General features: G+C 37.4%; 1 protein-coding gene across 1 annotated transcript in view; it reads right to left on the bottom strand.

Annotated features, from left to right (window-relative positions):
* The window catches only part of spock3 (SPARC (osteonectin), cwcv and kazal like domains proteoglycan 3), a 53,717-nt gene that overhangs the window by 20,630 nt on the left and 13,397 nt on the right, over positions 1-19,690 (bottom strand). Inside the window, exon 3 of the mRNA XM_062026255.1 lies at positions 10,984-11,023. Within this exon, the coding sequence (XP_061882239.1) occupies positions 10,984-11,023 (40 nt within the window). The remainder of the gene's footprint in view (positions 1-10,983; positions 11,024-19,690) is intronic.

Here is a 19,690-nt window from a genome sequence, read left to right as displayed (position 1 = left end):
ATATATATATATATATATATATATATATATATATATATATATATACACAAATATATACATATGTATATACACATATATATATTAAAAAAACATATATATATATGTATATATATACATGCATATATATATATATATATATATATATATATATATATATATATATATATATATATATATATATATATACACACATATATACATATGTATATACACATATATATATTTAAAAAAAAAATATATATATATATATATATATACCGTATATTACCAAATAGACGCCCTTGTGCAAATAGACGCCCTTGTCCTAATAGTCGCCCGGGGTCTGAGCCCATTTTGTGAATTAACAGCCTCTTCCTAATAAACGCCTATGTCCAAATAGCCGCCCATGGGCTGTTATTTGCATAATTTAGATTAAAATCATATTGATTTCATTTTCATTAAACCCAATTTATAAGCTAAAAGGAAAAGCAAGGGTGCAATAATTCTGGTCATTACGGTAACAGCAGACGTCACGTGGGGATTCTGGGTAATCAACATATTGCAATGGGTGACCGCATATAGCGTAACACACAACAAACCCACGAGGAAAAGTTTCAACATGGCAAGCAACAGTAGCAGTGAGTTGAATGAACAGGATACCGCTACACCACAACTGATGGACGGGAATACTTTAAGGGGGAAGAAGAGGAAGTTTGACTTAAAGTTCAAGCTAGCGATTGTGAAGTATGCGGAGCAGAATTCTGGTTTGGCAGCGGCCAGGCAGTTTAACGTTGACCCAAAACGTGTACAAGCATGGAAACAAAAAAAGGGAGAACTACTATCTCAGTCGGCAATCGATGGAAAACGCCCCCCCCCGGATGGAGGTAGGAAGAAAGTGAGCGACGAGCTTGATGCTAATTTGTGTCAGTGGATACATCACGTTCGTGGACTGAACCACCGTGTGTCCCGCAAAATGATCCGCATTAAGGCAAAGGAGTTGTATGTCACCGCGAGTGACACGAGAGACACCGGGGTGGTGTTTGGTGCAACAAGTGGCTGGCTTAATCGTGTGTGTGTCCGTGTTGCAAACAGTAGCCATAGCTGAATGTTGCTTTGTGGTATCCTACAAGGTGTGTGGGCTGATGGGAGTGAGGACCAGCTCATTTACTGCTTCAAGGAGGGACAGCCATGTCAGGCAGGCAGAGAGATGCTGTTGAGGGCTAGACAGCAGGCTGCTGCTGTGGTTCAGGAAGAGGAGGAGAGTGATGAGGAACAGCAGTTCCTCAATGAACTTGTGATTGAAAAGGAGGATGATGATGAGGGGGGTGAGGGAGAGGAGGAGGAGGAGGATGATGATGAGTGGGGTTGAGTTGCATTTGGGGTTGCGTTTGCTGCAGTATTATTGTTTTGATGGTTTTATAGAGTACTTGGTACCATAATAGTATTTTTCCTGTATGCTGCTTTATTTAAAACTTGGAGTACTGTAGCCTTTATTTTATTTAAGTGACAGTATTATTGTTCTGTTTTGATGGTGTGTTTTTTAATACTTGAGTACTTGGTACCATCATTTTATTTTTCCCGGTAGGCTGCTTTATTTAAAAAGTGTATTTATTTTTAGTATTGGTAGTCTATTTGACAATTGTTGCAGTACTGCCTTGTTGATCTCTTGTCTTTTGATAGTCTTGTTTTTTTGTTTGTATGTTTACAATAGCTTTTACATTTAAAATTGTTTGTACGAAAAAAAAATACTGGACAGTAACCATTGTAACCAAATAATGGCCTGGTGCAGGCTGGTGCAAAAATAAATAAAAGCCTTGTGCAAATAACCGCCCATGTCCTAATAGCCGCCCGGGGTCTGACCCCATTTTGTAAAATAAACGCCCGGGCTACTATTTGGTAATATACGGTATACACATATATATACATATGTATATACACATATATATATATTAAAAAAACATATATATATGTATATATATATATATATATATATATATATATATATATATATATATATATATATACACACACACACATATATATACATATGTATATACACATATATATATTTAAAAAAATATATATATATTTTTAATATATATATGTGTATATACATATGTATATATGTGTATATATATATATATATATATATATATATATATATATATATATATATACGTGTATGTATATATATATATATATATATATATATATATATATATATATATATATATATATATACGTGTATATATATGTGTATATATATATATATATATATATATATATATATATATATATATATATATATATATATATATATATATATATATATATATATATATATATATATATATATATAAAAAATGTATGTGTGTGTGTGTAATGTAAGTCTCAGTGAAGCCAAAGGGAACATGTGAGTGTGTTTGCCAAGGAAGAAGAGCATGTGACTGAGCAGCAGGTCCTCCTGATTCCCATTAAGTCCATCAGTCAAGTTGGAGAGATAATGAAGGATCAGAGTGGACTTGCTACTTGCAGACTAACCACCAACTTGCTACTTGCAGACTAACCACCAACTTGCTACTTGCAGACTAACCACCAACTTGCTACTTGCAGACTAACCATCAACTTGCTACTTGCAGACTAACCACCAACTTGCTACTTGCAGACTAACCACCAACTTGCTACTTGCAGACTAACCATCAACTTGCTACTTGCAGACTAACCACCAACTTGCTACTTGCAGACTAACCACCAACTTGCTACTTGCAGACTAACCACCAACTTGCTACTTGCAGACTAACCATCAACTTGCTACTTGCAGACTAACCACCAACTTGCTACTTGCAGACTAACCACCAACTTGCTACTTGCAGACTAACCATCAACTTGCTACTTGCAGACTAACCATCAACTTGCTACTTGCAGACTAACCACCAACTTGCTACTTGCAGACTAACCATCAACTTGCTACTTGCAGACTAACCATCAACTTGCTACTTGCAGACTAACCACCAACTTGCTACTTGCAGACTAACCACCAACTTGCTACTTGCAGACTAACCATCAACTTGCTACTTGCAGACTAACCATCAACTTGCTACTTGCAGACTAACCACCAACTTGCTACTTGCAGACTAACCATCAACTTGCTACTTGCAGACTAACCATCAACTTGCTACTTGCAGACTAACCACCAACTTGCTACTTGCAGACTAACCACCAACTTGCTACTTGCAGACTAACCATCAACTTGCTACTTGCAGACTAACCACCAACTTGCTACTTGCAGACTAACCACCAACTTGCTACTTGCAGACTAACCATCAACTTGCTACTTGCAGACTAACCACCAACTTGCTACTTGCAGACTAACCACCAACTTGCTACTTGCAGACTAACCACCAACTTGCTACTTGCAGACTAACCACCAACTTGCTACTTGCAGACTAACCACCAACTTGCTACTTGCAGACTAACCACCAACTTGCTACTTGCAGACTAACCATCAACTTGCTACTTGCAGACTAACCACCAACTTGCTACTTGCAGACTAACCACCAACTTGCTACTTGCAGACTAACCACCAACTTGCTACTTGCAGACTAACCACCAACTTGCTACTTGCAGACTAACCATCAACTTGCTACTTGCAGACTAACCACCAACTTGCTACTTGCAGACTAACCACCAACTTGCTACTTGCAGACTAACCACCAACTTGCTACTTGCAGACTAACCACCAACTTGCTACTTGCAGACTAACCATCAACTTGCTACTTGCAGACTAACCACCAACTTGCTACTTGCAGACTAACCATCAACTTGCTACTTGCAGACTAACCACCAACTTGCTACTTGCAGACTAACCATCAACTTGCTACTTGCAGACTAACCACCAACTTGCTACTTGCAGACTAACCACCAACTTGCTACTTGCAGACTAACCACCAACTTGCTACTTGCAGACTAACCACCAACTTGCTACTTGCAGACTAACCATCAACTTGCTACTTGCAGACTAACCACCAACTTGCTACTTGCAGACTAACCACCAACTTGCTACTTGCAGACTAACCATCAACTTGCTACTTGCAGACTAACCACCAACTTGCTACTTGCAGACTAACCACCAACTTGCTACTTGCAGACTAACCACCAACTTGCTACTTGCAGACTAACCATCAACTTGCTACTTGCAGACTAACCACCAACTTGCTACTTGCAGACTAACCACCAACTTGCTACTTGCAGACTAACCACCAACTTGCTACTTGCAGACTAACCATCAACTTGCTACTTGCAGACTAACCACCAACTTGCTACTTGCAGACTAACCATCAACTTGCTACTTGCAGACTAACCACCAACTTGCTACTTGCAGACTAACCACCAACTTGCTACTTGCAGACTAACCACCAACTTGCTACTTGCAGACTAACCACCAACTTGCTACTTGCAGACTAACCATCAACTTGCTACTTGCAGACTAACCACCAACTTGCTACTTGCAGACTAACCACCAACTTGCTACTTGCAGACTAACCACCAACTTGCTACTTGCAGACTAACCACCAACTTGCTACTTGCAGACTAACCATCAACTTGCTACTTGCAGACTAACCACCAACTTGCTACTTGCAGACTAACCACCAACTTGCTACTTGCAGACTAACCATCAACTTGCTACTTGCAGACTAACCACCAACTTGCTACTTGCAGACTAACCACCAACTTGCTACTTGCAGACTAACCACCAACTTGCTACTTGCAGACTAACCACCAACTTGCTACTTGCAGACTAACCACCAACTTGCTACTTGCAGACTAACCACCAACTTGCTACTTGCAGACTAACCACCAACTTGCTACTTGCAGACTAACCATCAACTTGCTACTTGCAGACTAACCATCAACTTGCTACTTGCAGACTAACCACCAACTTGCTACTTGCAGACTAACCACCAACTTGCTACTTGCAGACTAACCACCAACTTGCTACTTGCAGACTAACCATCAACTTGCTACTTGCAGACTAACCACCAACTTGCTACTTGCAGACTAACCACCAACTTGCTACTTGCAGACTAACCATCAACTTGCTACTTGCAGACTAACCACCAACTTGCTACTTGCAGACTAACCACCAACTTGCTACTTGCAGACTAACCACCAACTTGCTACTTGCAGACTAACCACCAACTTGCTACTTGCAGACTAACCATCAACTTGCTACTTGCAGACTAACCATCAACTTGCTACTTGCAGACTAACCACCAACGTGATCTTTGTCATGCTACTTCCTTTCATTGTGTCTGTGGACATCTTCTCTGAGTCAAAGCCTTTTTAACATTTTACATTTCTAAACCAGTACACTATTTTTTGAACCATTAGGGCTTCACTCAAGTCAAAATAAGTCCTATATTTCACATGTAAGTCTTATATATCACATGTAAGTCTTATATTTCACATGTAAGTCTTATATTTCACATGTAAGTCTTATATTTCACATGTAAGTCCTATATTTCACATGTAAGTCTTATATATCACATGTAAGTCTTATATTTCACATGTAAGTCTTATATTTCACATGTAAGTCTTATATTTCACATGTAAGTCTTATATTTCACATGTAAGTCCTATATTTCACATGTAAGTCTTATATTTCACATGTAAGTCTTATATTTCACATGTAAGTCTTATATTTCACATGTAAGTCTTATATTTCACATGTAAGTCTTATATTTCACATGTAAGTCTTATATTTCACATGTAAGTCCTATATTTCACATGTAAGTCTTATATTTCACATGTAAGTCTTATATTTCACATGTAAGTCTTATATTTCACATGTAAGTCCTATATTTCACATGTAAGTCCTATATTTCACATGTAAGTCTTATATTTCACATGTAAGTCCTATATTTCACATGTAAGTCCTATATTTCACATGTAAGTCTTATATTTCACATGTAAGTCCTATATTTCACATGTAAGTCTTATATTTCACATGTAAGTCTTATATTTCACATGTAAGTCTTATATTTCACATGTAAGTCTTATATTTCACATGTAAGTCCTATATTTCACATGTAAGTCTTATATTTCACATGTAAGTCTTATATTTCACATGTAAGTCTTATATTTCACATGTAAGTCCTATATTTCACATGTAAGTCCTATATTTCACATGTAAGTCTTATATTTCACATGTAAGTCCTATATTTCACATGTAAGTCCTATATTTCACATGTAAGTCTTATATTTCACATGTAAGTCCTATATTTCACATGTAAGTCTTATATTTCACATGTAAGTCTTATATTTCACATGTAAGTCTTATATTTCACATGTAAGTCCTATATTTCACATGTAAGTCCTATATTTCACATGTAAGTCTTATATTTCACATGTAAGTCCTATATTTCACATGTAAGTCTTATATTTCACATGTAAGTCTTATATTTCACATGTAAGTCCTATATTTCACATGTAAGTCCTATATTTCACATGTAAGTCTTATATTTCACATGTAAGTCTTATATTTCACATGTAAGTCTTATATTTCACATGTAAGTCCTATATTTCACATGTAAGTCTTATATTTCACATGTAAGTCTTATATTTCACATGTAAGTCCTATATTTCACATGTAAGTCCTATATTTCACATGTAAGTCTTATATTTCACATGTAAGTCTTATATTTCACATGTAAGTCCTATATTTCACATGTAAGTCCTATATTTCACATGTAAGTCCTATATTTCACATGTAAGTCTTATATTTCACATGTAAGTCTTATATTTCACATGTAAGTCCTATATTTCACATGTAAGTCTTATATTTCACATGTAAGTCTTATATTTCACATGTAAGTCTTATATTTCACATGTAAGTCCTATATTTCACATGTAAGTCTTATATTTCACATGTAAGTCCTATATTTCACATGTAAGTCTTATATTTCACATGTAAGTCCTATATTTCACATGTAAGTCTTATATTTCACATGTAAGTCTTATATTTCACATGTAAGTCTTATATTTACATGTAAGTCTTATATTTCACATGTAAGTCTTATATTTCACATGTAAGTCTTATATTTCACATGTAAGTCCTATATTTCACATGTAAGTCTTATATTTCACATGTAAGTCTTATATTTCACATGTAAGTCCTATATTTCACATGTAAGTCTTATATTTCACATGTAAGTCTTATATTTCACATGTAAGTCCTATATTTCACATGTAAGTCTTATATTTCACATGTAAGTCTTATATTTCACATGTAAGTCTTATATTTCACATGTAAGTCCTATATTTCACATGTAAGTCTTATATTTCACATGTAAGTCTTATATTTCACATGTAAGTCTTATATTTCACATGTAAGTCCTATATTTCACATGTAAGTCCTATATTTCACATGTAAGTCTTATATTTCACATGTAAGTCCTATATTTCACATGTAAGTCCTATATTTCACATGTAAGTCTTATATTTCACATGTAAGTCCTATATTTCACATGTAAGTCTTATATTTCACATGTAAGTCTTATATTTCACATGTAAGTCTTATATTTCACATGTAAGTCCTATATTTCACATGTAAGTCTTATATTTCACATGTAAGTCCTATATTTCACATGTAAGTCTTATATTTCACATGTAAGTCCTATATTTCACATGTAAGTCTTATATTTCACATGTAAGTCTTATATTTCACATGTAAGTCTTATATTTACATGTAAGTCTTATATTTCACATGTAAGTCTTATATTTCACATGTAAGTCTTATATTTCACATGTAAGTCCTATATTTCACATGTAAGTCTTATATTTCACATGTAAGTCTTATATTTCACATGTAAGTCCTATATTTCACATGTAAGTCCTATATTTCACATGTAAGTCTTATATTTGACATGTAAGTCTTATATTTGACATGTAAGTCTTGTATTTCACATGTAAGTCTTATATTTCACATGTAGGTCTTATATTTCACATGTAAGTCCTATATTTCACATGTAAGTCTTATATTTCACATGTAAATCTTATATTTCACATGTAAGTCCTATATTTCACATGTAAGTCTTATATTTCACATGTAAGTCTTATATTTCACATGTAAGTCTTATATTTCACATGTAAGTCCTATATTTCACATGTAAGTCTTATATTTCACATGTAAGTCCTATATTTCACATGTAAGTCCTATATTTCACATGTAAGTCTTATATTTCACATGTAAGTCTTATATTTCACATGTAAGTCCTATATTTCACATGTAAGTCCTATATTTCACATGTAAGTCTTATATTTCACATGTAAGTCTTATATTTCACATGTAAGTCCTATATTTCACATGTAAGTCCTATATTTCACATGTAAGTCTTATATTCCGTCAGACTACCTCAGGGCAGCTGTGGCTACGAAAGTAGCTTACCACCACCAGGTGTGAATGAATGATGGGTTTTTAACATGTAAAGCGACTTTGGGTACTTAAAAGCGCTATATAAATCCCAGGTATTATTATTATTATTATATTTCACATGTAAGTCTTATATTTCACATGTAAGTCCTATATTTCACATGTAAGTCTTATATTTCACATGTAAGTCTTATATTTCACATGTAAGTCCTATATTTCACATGTAAGTCCTATATTTCACATGTAAGTCTTATATTTCACATGTAAGTCCTATATTTCACATGTAAGTCCTATATTTCACATGTAAGTCTTATATTTCACATGTAAGTCCTATATTTCACATGTAAGTCTTATATTTCACATGTAAGTCCTATATTTCACATGTAAGTCCTATATTTCACATGTAAGTCTTATATTTCACATGTAAGTCCTATATTTCACATGTAAGTCTTATATTTCACATGTAAGTCCTATATTTCACATGTAAGTCCTATATTTCAGATGTAAGTCTTATATTTCACATGTAAGTCCTATATTTCACATGTAAGTCTTATATTTCACATGTAAGTCCTATATTTCACATGTAAGTCTTATATTTCACATGTAAGTCTTATATTTCACACGTAAGTCTTATATTTCACATGTAAGTCTTATATTTCACATGTAAGTCCTATATTTCACATGTAAGTCTTATATTTCACATGTAAGTCCTATATTTCACATGTAAGTCTTATATTTCACATGTAAGTCTTATATTTCACTTGTAAGTCTTATATTTCACATGTAAGTCTTATATTTCACATGTAAGTCCTATATTTCACATGTAAGTCCTATATTTCACATGTAAGTCTTATATTTCACATGTAAGTCTTATATTTCACATGTAAGTCCTATATTTCACATGTAAGTCCTATATTTCACATGTAAGTCCTATATTTCACATGTAAGTCTTATATTTCACATGTAAGTCCTATATTTCACATGTAAGTCTTATATTTCACATGTAAGTCCTATATTTCACATGTAAGTCCTATATTTCACATGTAAGACTTATATTTCACATGTAAGTCTTATATTTCACATGTAAGTCTTATATTTCACATGTAAGTCCTATATTTCACATGTAAGTCTTATATTTCACATGTAAGTCTTATATTTCACATGTAAGACTTATATTTCACATGTAAGTCCTATATTTCACATGTAAGTCCTATATTTCACATGTAAGTCCTATATTTCACATGTAAGTCTTATATTTCACATGTAAGTCTTATATTTCACATGTAAGGCTTTCATTGTCACAACATCCTTTCAATGCAATACATTCATGCTCACATGGTGAATACATGGAGGATACATTCATGGTGAATACATGGAGGATACATTCATGGTGAATACATGGAGGATACATTCATGGTGAATACATGGAGGATACATTCATGGTGAATACATGGAGGATACATCCATGGTGAATACATGGAGGATACATTCATGGTGAATACATGGAGGATACATTCATGGTGAATACATGGAGGATACATTCATGGTGAATACATGGAGGATACATTCATGGTGAATACATGGAGGATACATTCATGGTGAATACATGGAGGATACATTCATGGTGAATAAATGGAGGATACATTCATGGTGAATACATGGAGGATACATTCATGGTGAATAAATGGAGGATACATTCATGGTGAATACATGGAGGATACATTCATGGTGAATACATGGAGGATACATTCATGGTGAATACATGGAGGATACATTCATGGTGAATACATGGAGGATACATTCATGGTGAATACATGGAGGATACATTCATGGTGAATACATGGAGGATACATTCATGGTGAATACATGGAGGATACATTCATGGTGAATACATGGAGGATACATTCATGGTGAATAAATGGAGGATACATTCATGGTGAATACATGGAGGATACATTCATGGTGAATAAATGGAGGATACATTCATGGTGAATACATGGAGGATACATTCATGGTGAATACATGGAGGATACATTCATGGTGAATACATGGAGGATACATTCATGGTGAATACATGGAGGATACATTCATGGTGAATACATGGAGGATACATTCATGGTGAATAAATGGAGGATACATTCATGGTGAATACATGGAGGATACATTCATGGTGAATACATGGAGGATACATTCATGGTGAATACATGGAGGATACATTCATGGTGAATACATGGAGGATACATTCATGGTGAATACATGGAGGATACATTCATGGTGAATACATGGAGGATACATTCATGGTGAATACATGGAGGATACATTCATGGTGAATACATGGAGGATACATTCATGGTGAATACATGGAGGATACATTCATGGTGAATACATGGAGGATACATTCATGGTGAATACATGGAGGATACATTCATGGTGAATACATGGAGGATACATTCATGGTGAATACATGGAGGATACATCCATGGTGAATACATGGAGGATACATTCATGGTGAATACATGGAGGATACATTCATGGTGAATACATGCTAGGAACTGTCAATGGTGGACACTCACCTTGGTCCAAAGCCTTGGATGGAGTCCAGGTTCCAGGCTCCTGTAAGGAGGTGGAGCACAACAAACATCAGAACAAGAAGCTGGAAGACAAACAAACTTATTCTGGAATGTTCCATACGAACCTCCACTTCCTTCAGGGAGGGCATTGAAGGACAAGAACATAGCACACATTGTTTTAAGCACGTTGGACTTGTTCACTGTCTTCATGCATCACAATGTTGGATGAAAGTGGGATGACAGTTGCATGACAGTTGGATGAAAGTGGGATGAAAGTGGGATGAAAGTTGGATGAAAGTGGGATGAAAGTGGGATGACAGTTGGATGAAAGTGGGATGAAAGTGGGATGAAAGTTGGATGAAAGTGGGATGACAGTTGGATGAAAGTGGGATGAAAGTGGGATGAAAGTTGGATGAAAGTGGGATGAAAGTGGGATGAAAGTTGGATGAAAGTGGGATGAAAGTGGGATGAAAGTTGGATGAAAGTGGGATGACAGTTGGATGAAAGTGGGATGAAAGTGGGATGACAGTTGGATGAAAGTGGGATGAAAGTGGGATGAAAGTTGGATGAAAGTGGGATGACAGTTGGATGAAAGTGGGATGAAAGTGGGATTAAAGTTGCATGACAGTTGGATGAAAGTGGGATGAAAGTGGGATTAAAGTTGCATGACAGTTGCATGACAGTTGGATGAAAGTGGGATGAAAGTGGGATGAAAGTGGGATGAAAGTTGGATGAAAGTGGGATGACAGTTGGATGAAAGTGGGATGAAAGTGGGATTAAAGTTGCATGACAGTTGGATGAAAGTGGGATGAAAGTGGGATGAAAGTTGGATGAAAGTGGGATGACAGTTGGATGAAAGTGGGATGAAAGTGGGATGAAAGTTGGATGAAAGTGGGATGAAAGTTGGATGACAGTTGGATGAAAGTGGGATGACAGTTGGATGAAAGTGGGATGACAGTTGGATGAAAGTGGGATGAAAGTGGGATGAAATTTGGATGAAAGTGGGATGAAAGTTGGATGACAGTTGGATTAAAGTGGAATGAAAGTTGGATGAAAGTGGGATGAAAATTGGATGAAAGTGGGATGACAGTTGGATGTAAGTGGGATGACAGTTGGATGACAGTTGGATGAAAGTGGGATGAAAGTTGGATGAAAGTTGGATAAAAGTGGGATGAAAGTGCGATGACAGTTGGATGACAGTTGGATGACAGTTGGATGAAAGTGGGATGACAGTTGGATGACAGTTGGATGAAAGTGGGATGAAAGTGGGATGAAAGTTGGATGAAAGTGGGATGAAAGTGGGATGACAGTGGTATGAAAGTGGGATGACAGTTGGATGAAAGTGGGATGAAAGTGGGATGAAAGTGGGATGACAGTTGGATGACATTTGGATGAAAGTGGGATGAAAGTGGGATGACAGTGGTATGAAAGTGGGATGACAGTTGGATGAAAGTGGGATGAAAGTGGGATGAAAGTGGGATGACAGTTGGATTAAAGTGGAATGAAAGTTGGATGAAAGTTGGATGAAAGTGGGATGACAGTTGGATGACATTTGGATGAAAGTGGGATGAAAGTTGGATGAAAGTTGGATGAAAGTTGGATGACAGTTGGATGACAGTTGGATAATAGTGGGGTGAAAGTGGGATGACAGTTGCATGACAGTGGGATGACAGTTGGATGAAAGTTGGATGACAGTTGGATGACAGTTGGATAAAAGTGGGATAAAAGTGGGATGTAAGTGGGATGACAGTTGGATGACAGTTGGATGACAGTTGGATAATAGTGGGGTGAAAGTGGGATGACAGTTGCATGACAGTGGGATGACAGTTGGATGAAAGTTGGATGACAGTTGGATGACAGTTGGATAAAAGTGGGATAAAAGTGGGATGTAAGTGGGATGACAGTTGGATGACAGTTGGATGACAGTTGGATAATAGTGGGGTGAAAGTGGGATGACAGTTGCATGACAGTGGGATGACAGTTGGATGAAAGTTGGATGACAGTTGGATGACAGTTGGATAAAAGTGGGATAAAAGTGGGATGTAAGTGGGATGACAGTTGGATGACAGTTGGATGAAAGTTGGATGAAAGTTAGAAGCGATACCACAACAAGTAAGTGATACCGCAACAAGTGATACCACAACTAGTAAGTGATACCACAACAAGTAAGTGATACCGCAACAAGTAAGTGATACCGCAACAAGTGATACCACAACTAGTAAGTGATTCCACAATAAGTAAGTGATACCAAAACAAGTGATACCACAACTAGTAAGTGATACCACAACTAGTGTGTGCTAACATGAACACACAACTTATATTCTGTTCCAAAAGGACAACATTTTAATGTCAACCCCCCCCCTCTTTCCTGTGCCCCCCTCTTTCCTGTGCCCCCCCCCTCTTTATGATGTCATCAGGGTCAACTCCTGCCTTTTTGCTTCCTGCACTTATTAGTGCCTCCTTCTTGCCCTTTATTGATGTACCATTTCCACTGCACTTTAGTCCCTAATGTGTGACATCACATTCAACAAAGTACGTCTGTTTTCCTTCCACTGACATTACAATACAATAAACATTACAATACAATAAACATTACAATACAATAAACATTACAATACAATAAACATTACAATACAATAAGTGGCTCATTTATATTACAATACAGCTCCTTTCAAGTGTAGGCCATAAAACCATACCAATACACCAAATATACCAAATCAATATATAACATAAAACATTCCATATATACCGTCAATTTCCAGACTATAAAACGCTACCTTTTACCTACACTTTGAACCCTGCGGCTTCTAAAACTGTGTGGCTAATTTGTGGATTTTATTTTTTTCGCTGACTGCCTTTTTATAAATTAATGCAAATAGTTTTCATTAAACGCTTAAGACGCTTGAAAGTTGTGTTACTGTTTGTGCCACGGCGCCATCTTTTGGATGAGTTTGCTCACTGCAATAAGAGTTCCAGCTCTTTAAAGCTTTTAACCGGAAGTAGAAGCGTTTCTACTCGTACGGATTCTTCATTGGTCACTCCCAGCAACGTTTGTAAGATTTACAATATAACTAAAACGATTCATACTTACTAAAGCGTCCCATGTGTGATGTCTGTAGGAGTGTTTTCATGCTTATTGGTACGTGCTATCGTCATGCAATGATACTAGCATTGTTAGCATTAGCTAAAATGCTAATACATTTACAAGTGTCTGTGTTAGTATTATTAACTTACATTCTTTTTGTATTGTTTCACTTTCACAAATTCCTCAGTAAATTCACCAAAACGTCAGCGTGGAGTTATTGAGTCTGTTTAGCTGATTGGAGAGCTAGCTTGCGCAGCTAGTGGCTCCATGACCATGACTTCTGTTTTGTTTGATCAGCCGTTTTACTACCATGTTACAGACACCGTTTGGAAACAATTAAGGTATGTAAATAAATATTTCTAAAAAATGTAGTCTGGTGCGGCTAATATATGGAAACCAACTTTTTTTTTGTTTTTAATTTGGCTAATATACCAGTGTGCTCTACACTCCGGAATGGTGTATTTTTTTTAATTTGTTGGACGAAACAGGAAGTTGCAAAGCAAAGCTGGTTGCATGAACAAAAGGCACTCGCTAACCCAGCCAGGGCAGGAAGTGATGACTGATCAGTGACACGCCATCAGCCAATCAGGTAACAGTATCAACTATCAAGTTTGCTTGTCTGGCAGTTGCTTCTTTGCATGGAGTGAGAAGAGAAAGCAAAAAACAAAGAAATTGTGGATAAAACAAGAGAAGTTACCTCGACACTATGGCGGTTCTTAGGATTCTTTCAAAGGGACCGTAGTCAGACCAAGGCACTCGTAATCAGTAATACCACACCCTGAAACAGTAATCAGTAATACCACACCCTGAAACAGTAATCAGTATTACCACACCCTGAAACAGTAATCAGTAATACCACACCCTGAAACAGTAATCAGTAATACCACACCCTGAAACAGTAATCAGTAATACCACACCCTGAAACAGTAATCAGTAATACCACACCCTTAAACAGTAATCAGTAATACCACACCCTGAAACAGTAATCAGTATTACCACACCCTGAAACAGTAATCAGTAATACCACACCCTTAAACAGAAAGCAAGCACTTTCATGTGGTATTGGACAGGAAGGAGGACTTTTATTGTGAAATGTGGAGGTTATCATCACTACTGTCTGATTCCAACCAATGCAAGTCATCACAATCATACCAACTTATATTCTTGTCTTCATGAAAGAAACATGCTTGTATTATCATTAAACACATATAACTTGTCTCTTTCATCAATAATTATATTTAATTATATATATTAGTGGCCAAGACATGGGTAACTTACACATCTGTGAAGGCACCATTAATGCTGAAAGGTACATACAGCTTTTGGAGCAACATATGCTGCCATCTAAGCGCCGTCTTTTTCATGGACGCCCCTGCTTATTTCAGCAAGACAATGCCAAGCCACATTCAGCACGTGTTACAACAGCGTGGCTTCGTAAAAAAAGAGTGCGGGTACTTTCCTGGCCCGCCTGCAGTCCAGACCTGTCTCCCATGGAAAATGTGTGGCGCATTATGAAGCCTAAAATAGGACAGCGGAGACCCCGGACTGTTGAACCACTGAAGCTCTACATAAAACAAGAATGGGAAAGAATTCCACTTTCAAAGCTTCAACAATTACCGTAATTTCCGGACTATAAGCTGCACCTGACTATAAGCCGCACCAGCTAAATTCAGGGGAAAATACAGATTGCTCCATATATAAGCCGCGCCCGACTATAAGCCGCACCTGACTATAAGCCGCACCAGCCAAATTTAGGGTAAAATACAGATTGCTCCATATATAAGCCGCACCCGACTATAAGCCGCAGGGTTTTGATGTGTAATTAGCGTAGTATATAGTGTAATTAGCGTAGTATATAGTGTAATTAGCGTAGTATATAGTGTAATTAGCGTAGTATATAGTGTAATTAGCGTAGTATATAGTGTAATTAGCGTAGTATATAGTGTAATTAGCGTAGTATATAGGGGTTCCTGCTACCACGGAGGGGATTGTCGGGACAGAGATGACTGTTTGGGAACGCAAAGCGTCCCATTTATTAACAATAAATCTTCCAATCATTCAATCAAACTTTCACATCTTTGACATGGCGAACAGCATTCGTGCAGAGTACAAATAATACAACGGTGCAAAGTAATACAAAGTGCTCGCCTGTACGTTATCAAAATAAGCAGCCTACCCGTATATGAAAAGTCAGTCTTTAGTCATTGTGTCATCGTCTTCCTCCTGCGTACTAAAACCACCGAAATCCTCTTCGTCGGTGCCGGAGAAGAACAGGCCGTATATAAGCCGCACCCTTGTATAAGCCGCACCCTTGTATAAGCCGCACCCTTGTATAAACCGCAGGGACCAGAACGAGGGGAAAAAGTAGCGGCTTATAGTCCGGAAATTACGGTAGTTTCCTCAGTTCCCAATCGTTTACTGAGTGTTGTTAAAAGGAAAGGCCATGTAACACAGTGGTGAACATGCCCTTTCCCAACTACTTTGGCACGTGTTGCAGCCATGAAATTATAAGTTACTTATTATTTGCAAAAAAAAAACAAAGTTTATGAGTTTGAACATGAAATATGTTGTCTTTGTAGCATATTCAACTGAATATGGCTTGAAAAGGATTTGCAAATCATTGTATTCCGTTTATATTTACATCTAACACCATTTCCCAACTCATATGGAAACGGGGTCTGTATGTGAAGTCAATGTCTTTTCTTTTATTTGATGGCAGACTAAGTGTAAGTTCTGTTTTTTTGTTATTTGTTAGTTCTGACGGCATTATTTTGGCATGGTTGTTAACGAGAAGAAGGCGTGGCTGAACAACTTGAGCCTTGATTAAGACCTGGGAGGGAGTAAGAATATGAGTGATGCCCTCCACTTGGCCTGCACACAAAGTAAGGACACCCCTGCCTGAATGGAATGATCACAACAAACAAACACATCATGTCCACACTTAGTGAAGGTTACAAAGACAAATGTACACGCACACAAACCCTCCGCCCATTTCTGAAAGCGGAGAAAAGCCCAAAGTCTCCAACAGGAGGTCTAATGGCCTCCTGAGTGTGCTGTAAAAATAGCATCTATTCACTTTATCTCTCCATCTTCTTGCTCTCTCTCTCTGCTCCCATTCAACAATGTCTCAGCATGTACACAAACACTCTCAAGGCCATTAGCTCCTTCCTCATTCATCTTGCATCTCTGAGCCAGCTTTTAATAACCTTACCTTCACTCCCACTCATTGTGCTCCTTCACTTCTGTCCTCACACCATAAACATGTGCATGTTCTCCTTGCACTCGCCCGTCTGGCTGCAGCACGCACACCGCAACACACCGCAACACAACACAACACACCACAACACAACACAACACAACACACCACGCTCTGCTCCACAATGAGGTGCTCTGATGTGGAAAAAGGCCTCCAGGTCGGTACCTTCTTTGCATGTTTCACCCTCCATAAGACAAACACACATGGGAGGGGGGGGGGGGCAGGGGGCTTTGACCTTTGACATGTGGTCAGGTGGGTGTGTCATGGAGGTCTGACTCAATTGCAAAGTGAATGTGTCTCAAAGGAACCCACTACATTTTAGAAGAAAATCATATTTTTCCATATATAAGTCGCATTGGACTATAAGCCGCATGTATACCGTATTTTTCGGAGTATAAGTCGCTCCGGAGCATAAGTCGTACCGGCCGAAAATGCATAATAAAGAAGGAAAAAAACATATATAAGTCGCATTGGACTATAAGCCGCATATATACCGTATTTTTCGGAGTATAAGTTGCTCCGGAGCATAAGTCGTACCGGCCGAAAATGCATAATAAAGAAGGAAAAAAACACATATAAGTCGCATTGGACTATAAGCCGCATGTATACCGTATTTTTCGGAGTATAAGTCGCTCCGGAGTATAAGTCGTACCGGCCGAAAATGCATAATAAAGAAGGAAAAAAACATATATAAGTCGCATTGGACTATAAGCCGCATATATACCGTATTTTTCGGAGTATAAATCGCTCCGGAGTATATGTCGTACCGGCCGAAAATGCATAATAAAGAAGGAAAAAAACATATATAAGTCGCATTGGACTATAAGCCACATATATACCGTATTTTTCGGGGTATAAGCCGCTCCGGAGCATAAGTCGTACCGGCCGAAAATGCATAATAAAGAAAGAAAAAAACATATATAAGTCGCATTGGACTATAAACCGCATGTATACCGTATTTTTCTGAGTATAAGCCGCTCCGGAGCATAAGTCGTACCGGCCGAAAATGCATAATAAAGAAGGAAAAAAACATATATAAGTCGCATTGGACTATAAGCCGCATGTATACCGTATTTTTCGGGGTATAAGTCGCTCCGGAGCATAAGTCGTACCGGCCGAAAATGCATAATAAAGAAGGAAAAAAACATATATAAGTCGCATTGGACTATAAGCCGCATATATACCGTATTTTTCGGAGTATAAGTCGCTCCGGAGTATAAGTCGTACCGGCCGAAAATGCATAATAAAGAAGGAAAAAAACATATATAAGTCGCATTGGACTATAAGCCGCATATATACCGTATTTTTCGGAGTATAAGTTGCTCCGGAGCATAAGTCGTACCGGCCGAAAATGCATAATAAAGAAGGAAAAAAACACATATAAGTCGCATTGGACTATAAGCCGCATGTATACCGTATTTTTCGGAGTATAAGTCGCTCCGGAGTATAAGTCGTACCGGCCGAAAATGCATAATAAAGAAGGAAAAAAACATATATAAGTCGCATTGGACTATAAGCCGCACATATACCGTATTTTTCGGAGTATAAATCGCTCCGGAGTATATGTCGTACCGGCCGAAAATGCATAATAAAGAAGGAAAAAAACATATATAAGTCGCATTGGACTATAAGCCACATATATACCGTATTTTTCGGGGTATAAGCCGCTCCGGAGCATAAGTCGTACCGGCCGAAAATGCATAATAAAGAAAGAAAAAAACATATATAAGTCGCATTGGACTATAAACCGCATGTATACCGTATTTTTCTGAGTATAAGCCGCTCCGGAGCATAAGTCGTACCGGCCGAAAATGCATAATAAAGAAGGAAAAAAACATATATAAGTCGCATTGGACTATAAGCCGCATGTATACCGTATTTTTCGGGGTATAAGTCGCTCCGGAGCATAAGTCGTACCGGCCGAAAATGCATAATAAAGAAGGAAAAAAACATATATAAGTCGCATTGGACTATAAGCCGCATATATACCGTATTTTTCGGAGTATAAGTCGCTCCGGAGTATAAGTCGTACCGGCCGAAAATGCATAATAAAGAAGGAAAAAAACATATATAAGTCGCATTGGACTATAAGCCGCATATATACCGTATTTTTCAGAGTATAAGTCGCTCCGGAGTATAAGTCGTACCGGCCGAAAATGCATAACAAAGAAGGAAAAAATCATATATAAGTCGCATTGGACTATAAGCCGCATATATACCGTATTTTTCGGAGTATAAGTTGCTCCGGAGCATAAGTCGTACCGGCCGAAAATGCATAATAAAGAAGGAAAAAAACATGTATAAGTCGCATTGGACTATAAGCCGCATATATACCGTATTTTTCAGAGTATAAGTCGCTCCGGAGCATA

Source organism: Entelurus aequoreus, linkage group LG18 (assembly GCF_033978785.1).
Source record: "Entelurus aequoreus isolate RoL-2023_Sb linkage group LG18, RoL_Eaeq_v1.1, whole genome shotgun sequence".
In the NCBI taxonomy this organism is placed as follows: domain Eukaryota; kingdom Metazoa; phylum Chordata; class Actinopteri; order Syngnathiformes; family Syngnathidae; genus Entelurus; species Entelurus aequoreus.
Note: the sequence above shows the minus strand (reverse complement) of the source record. Positions and strands in the feature narration are given on the sequence as shown.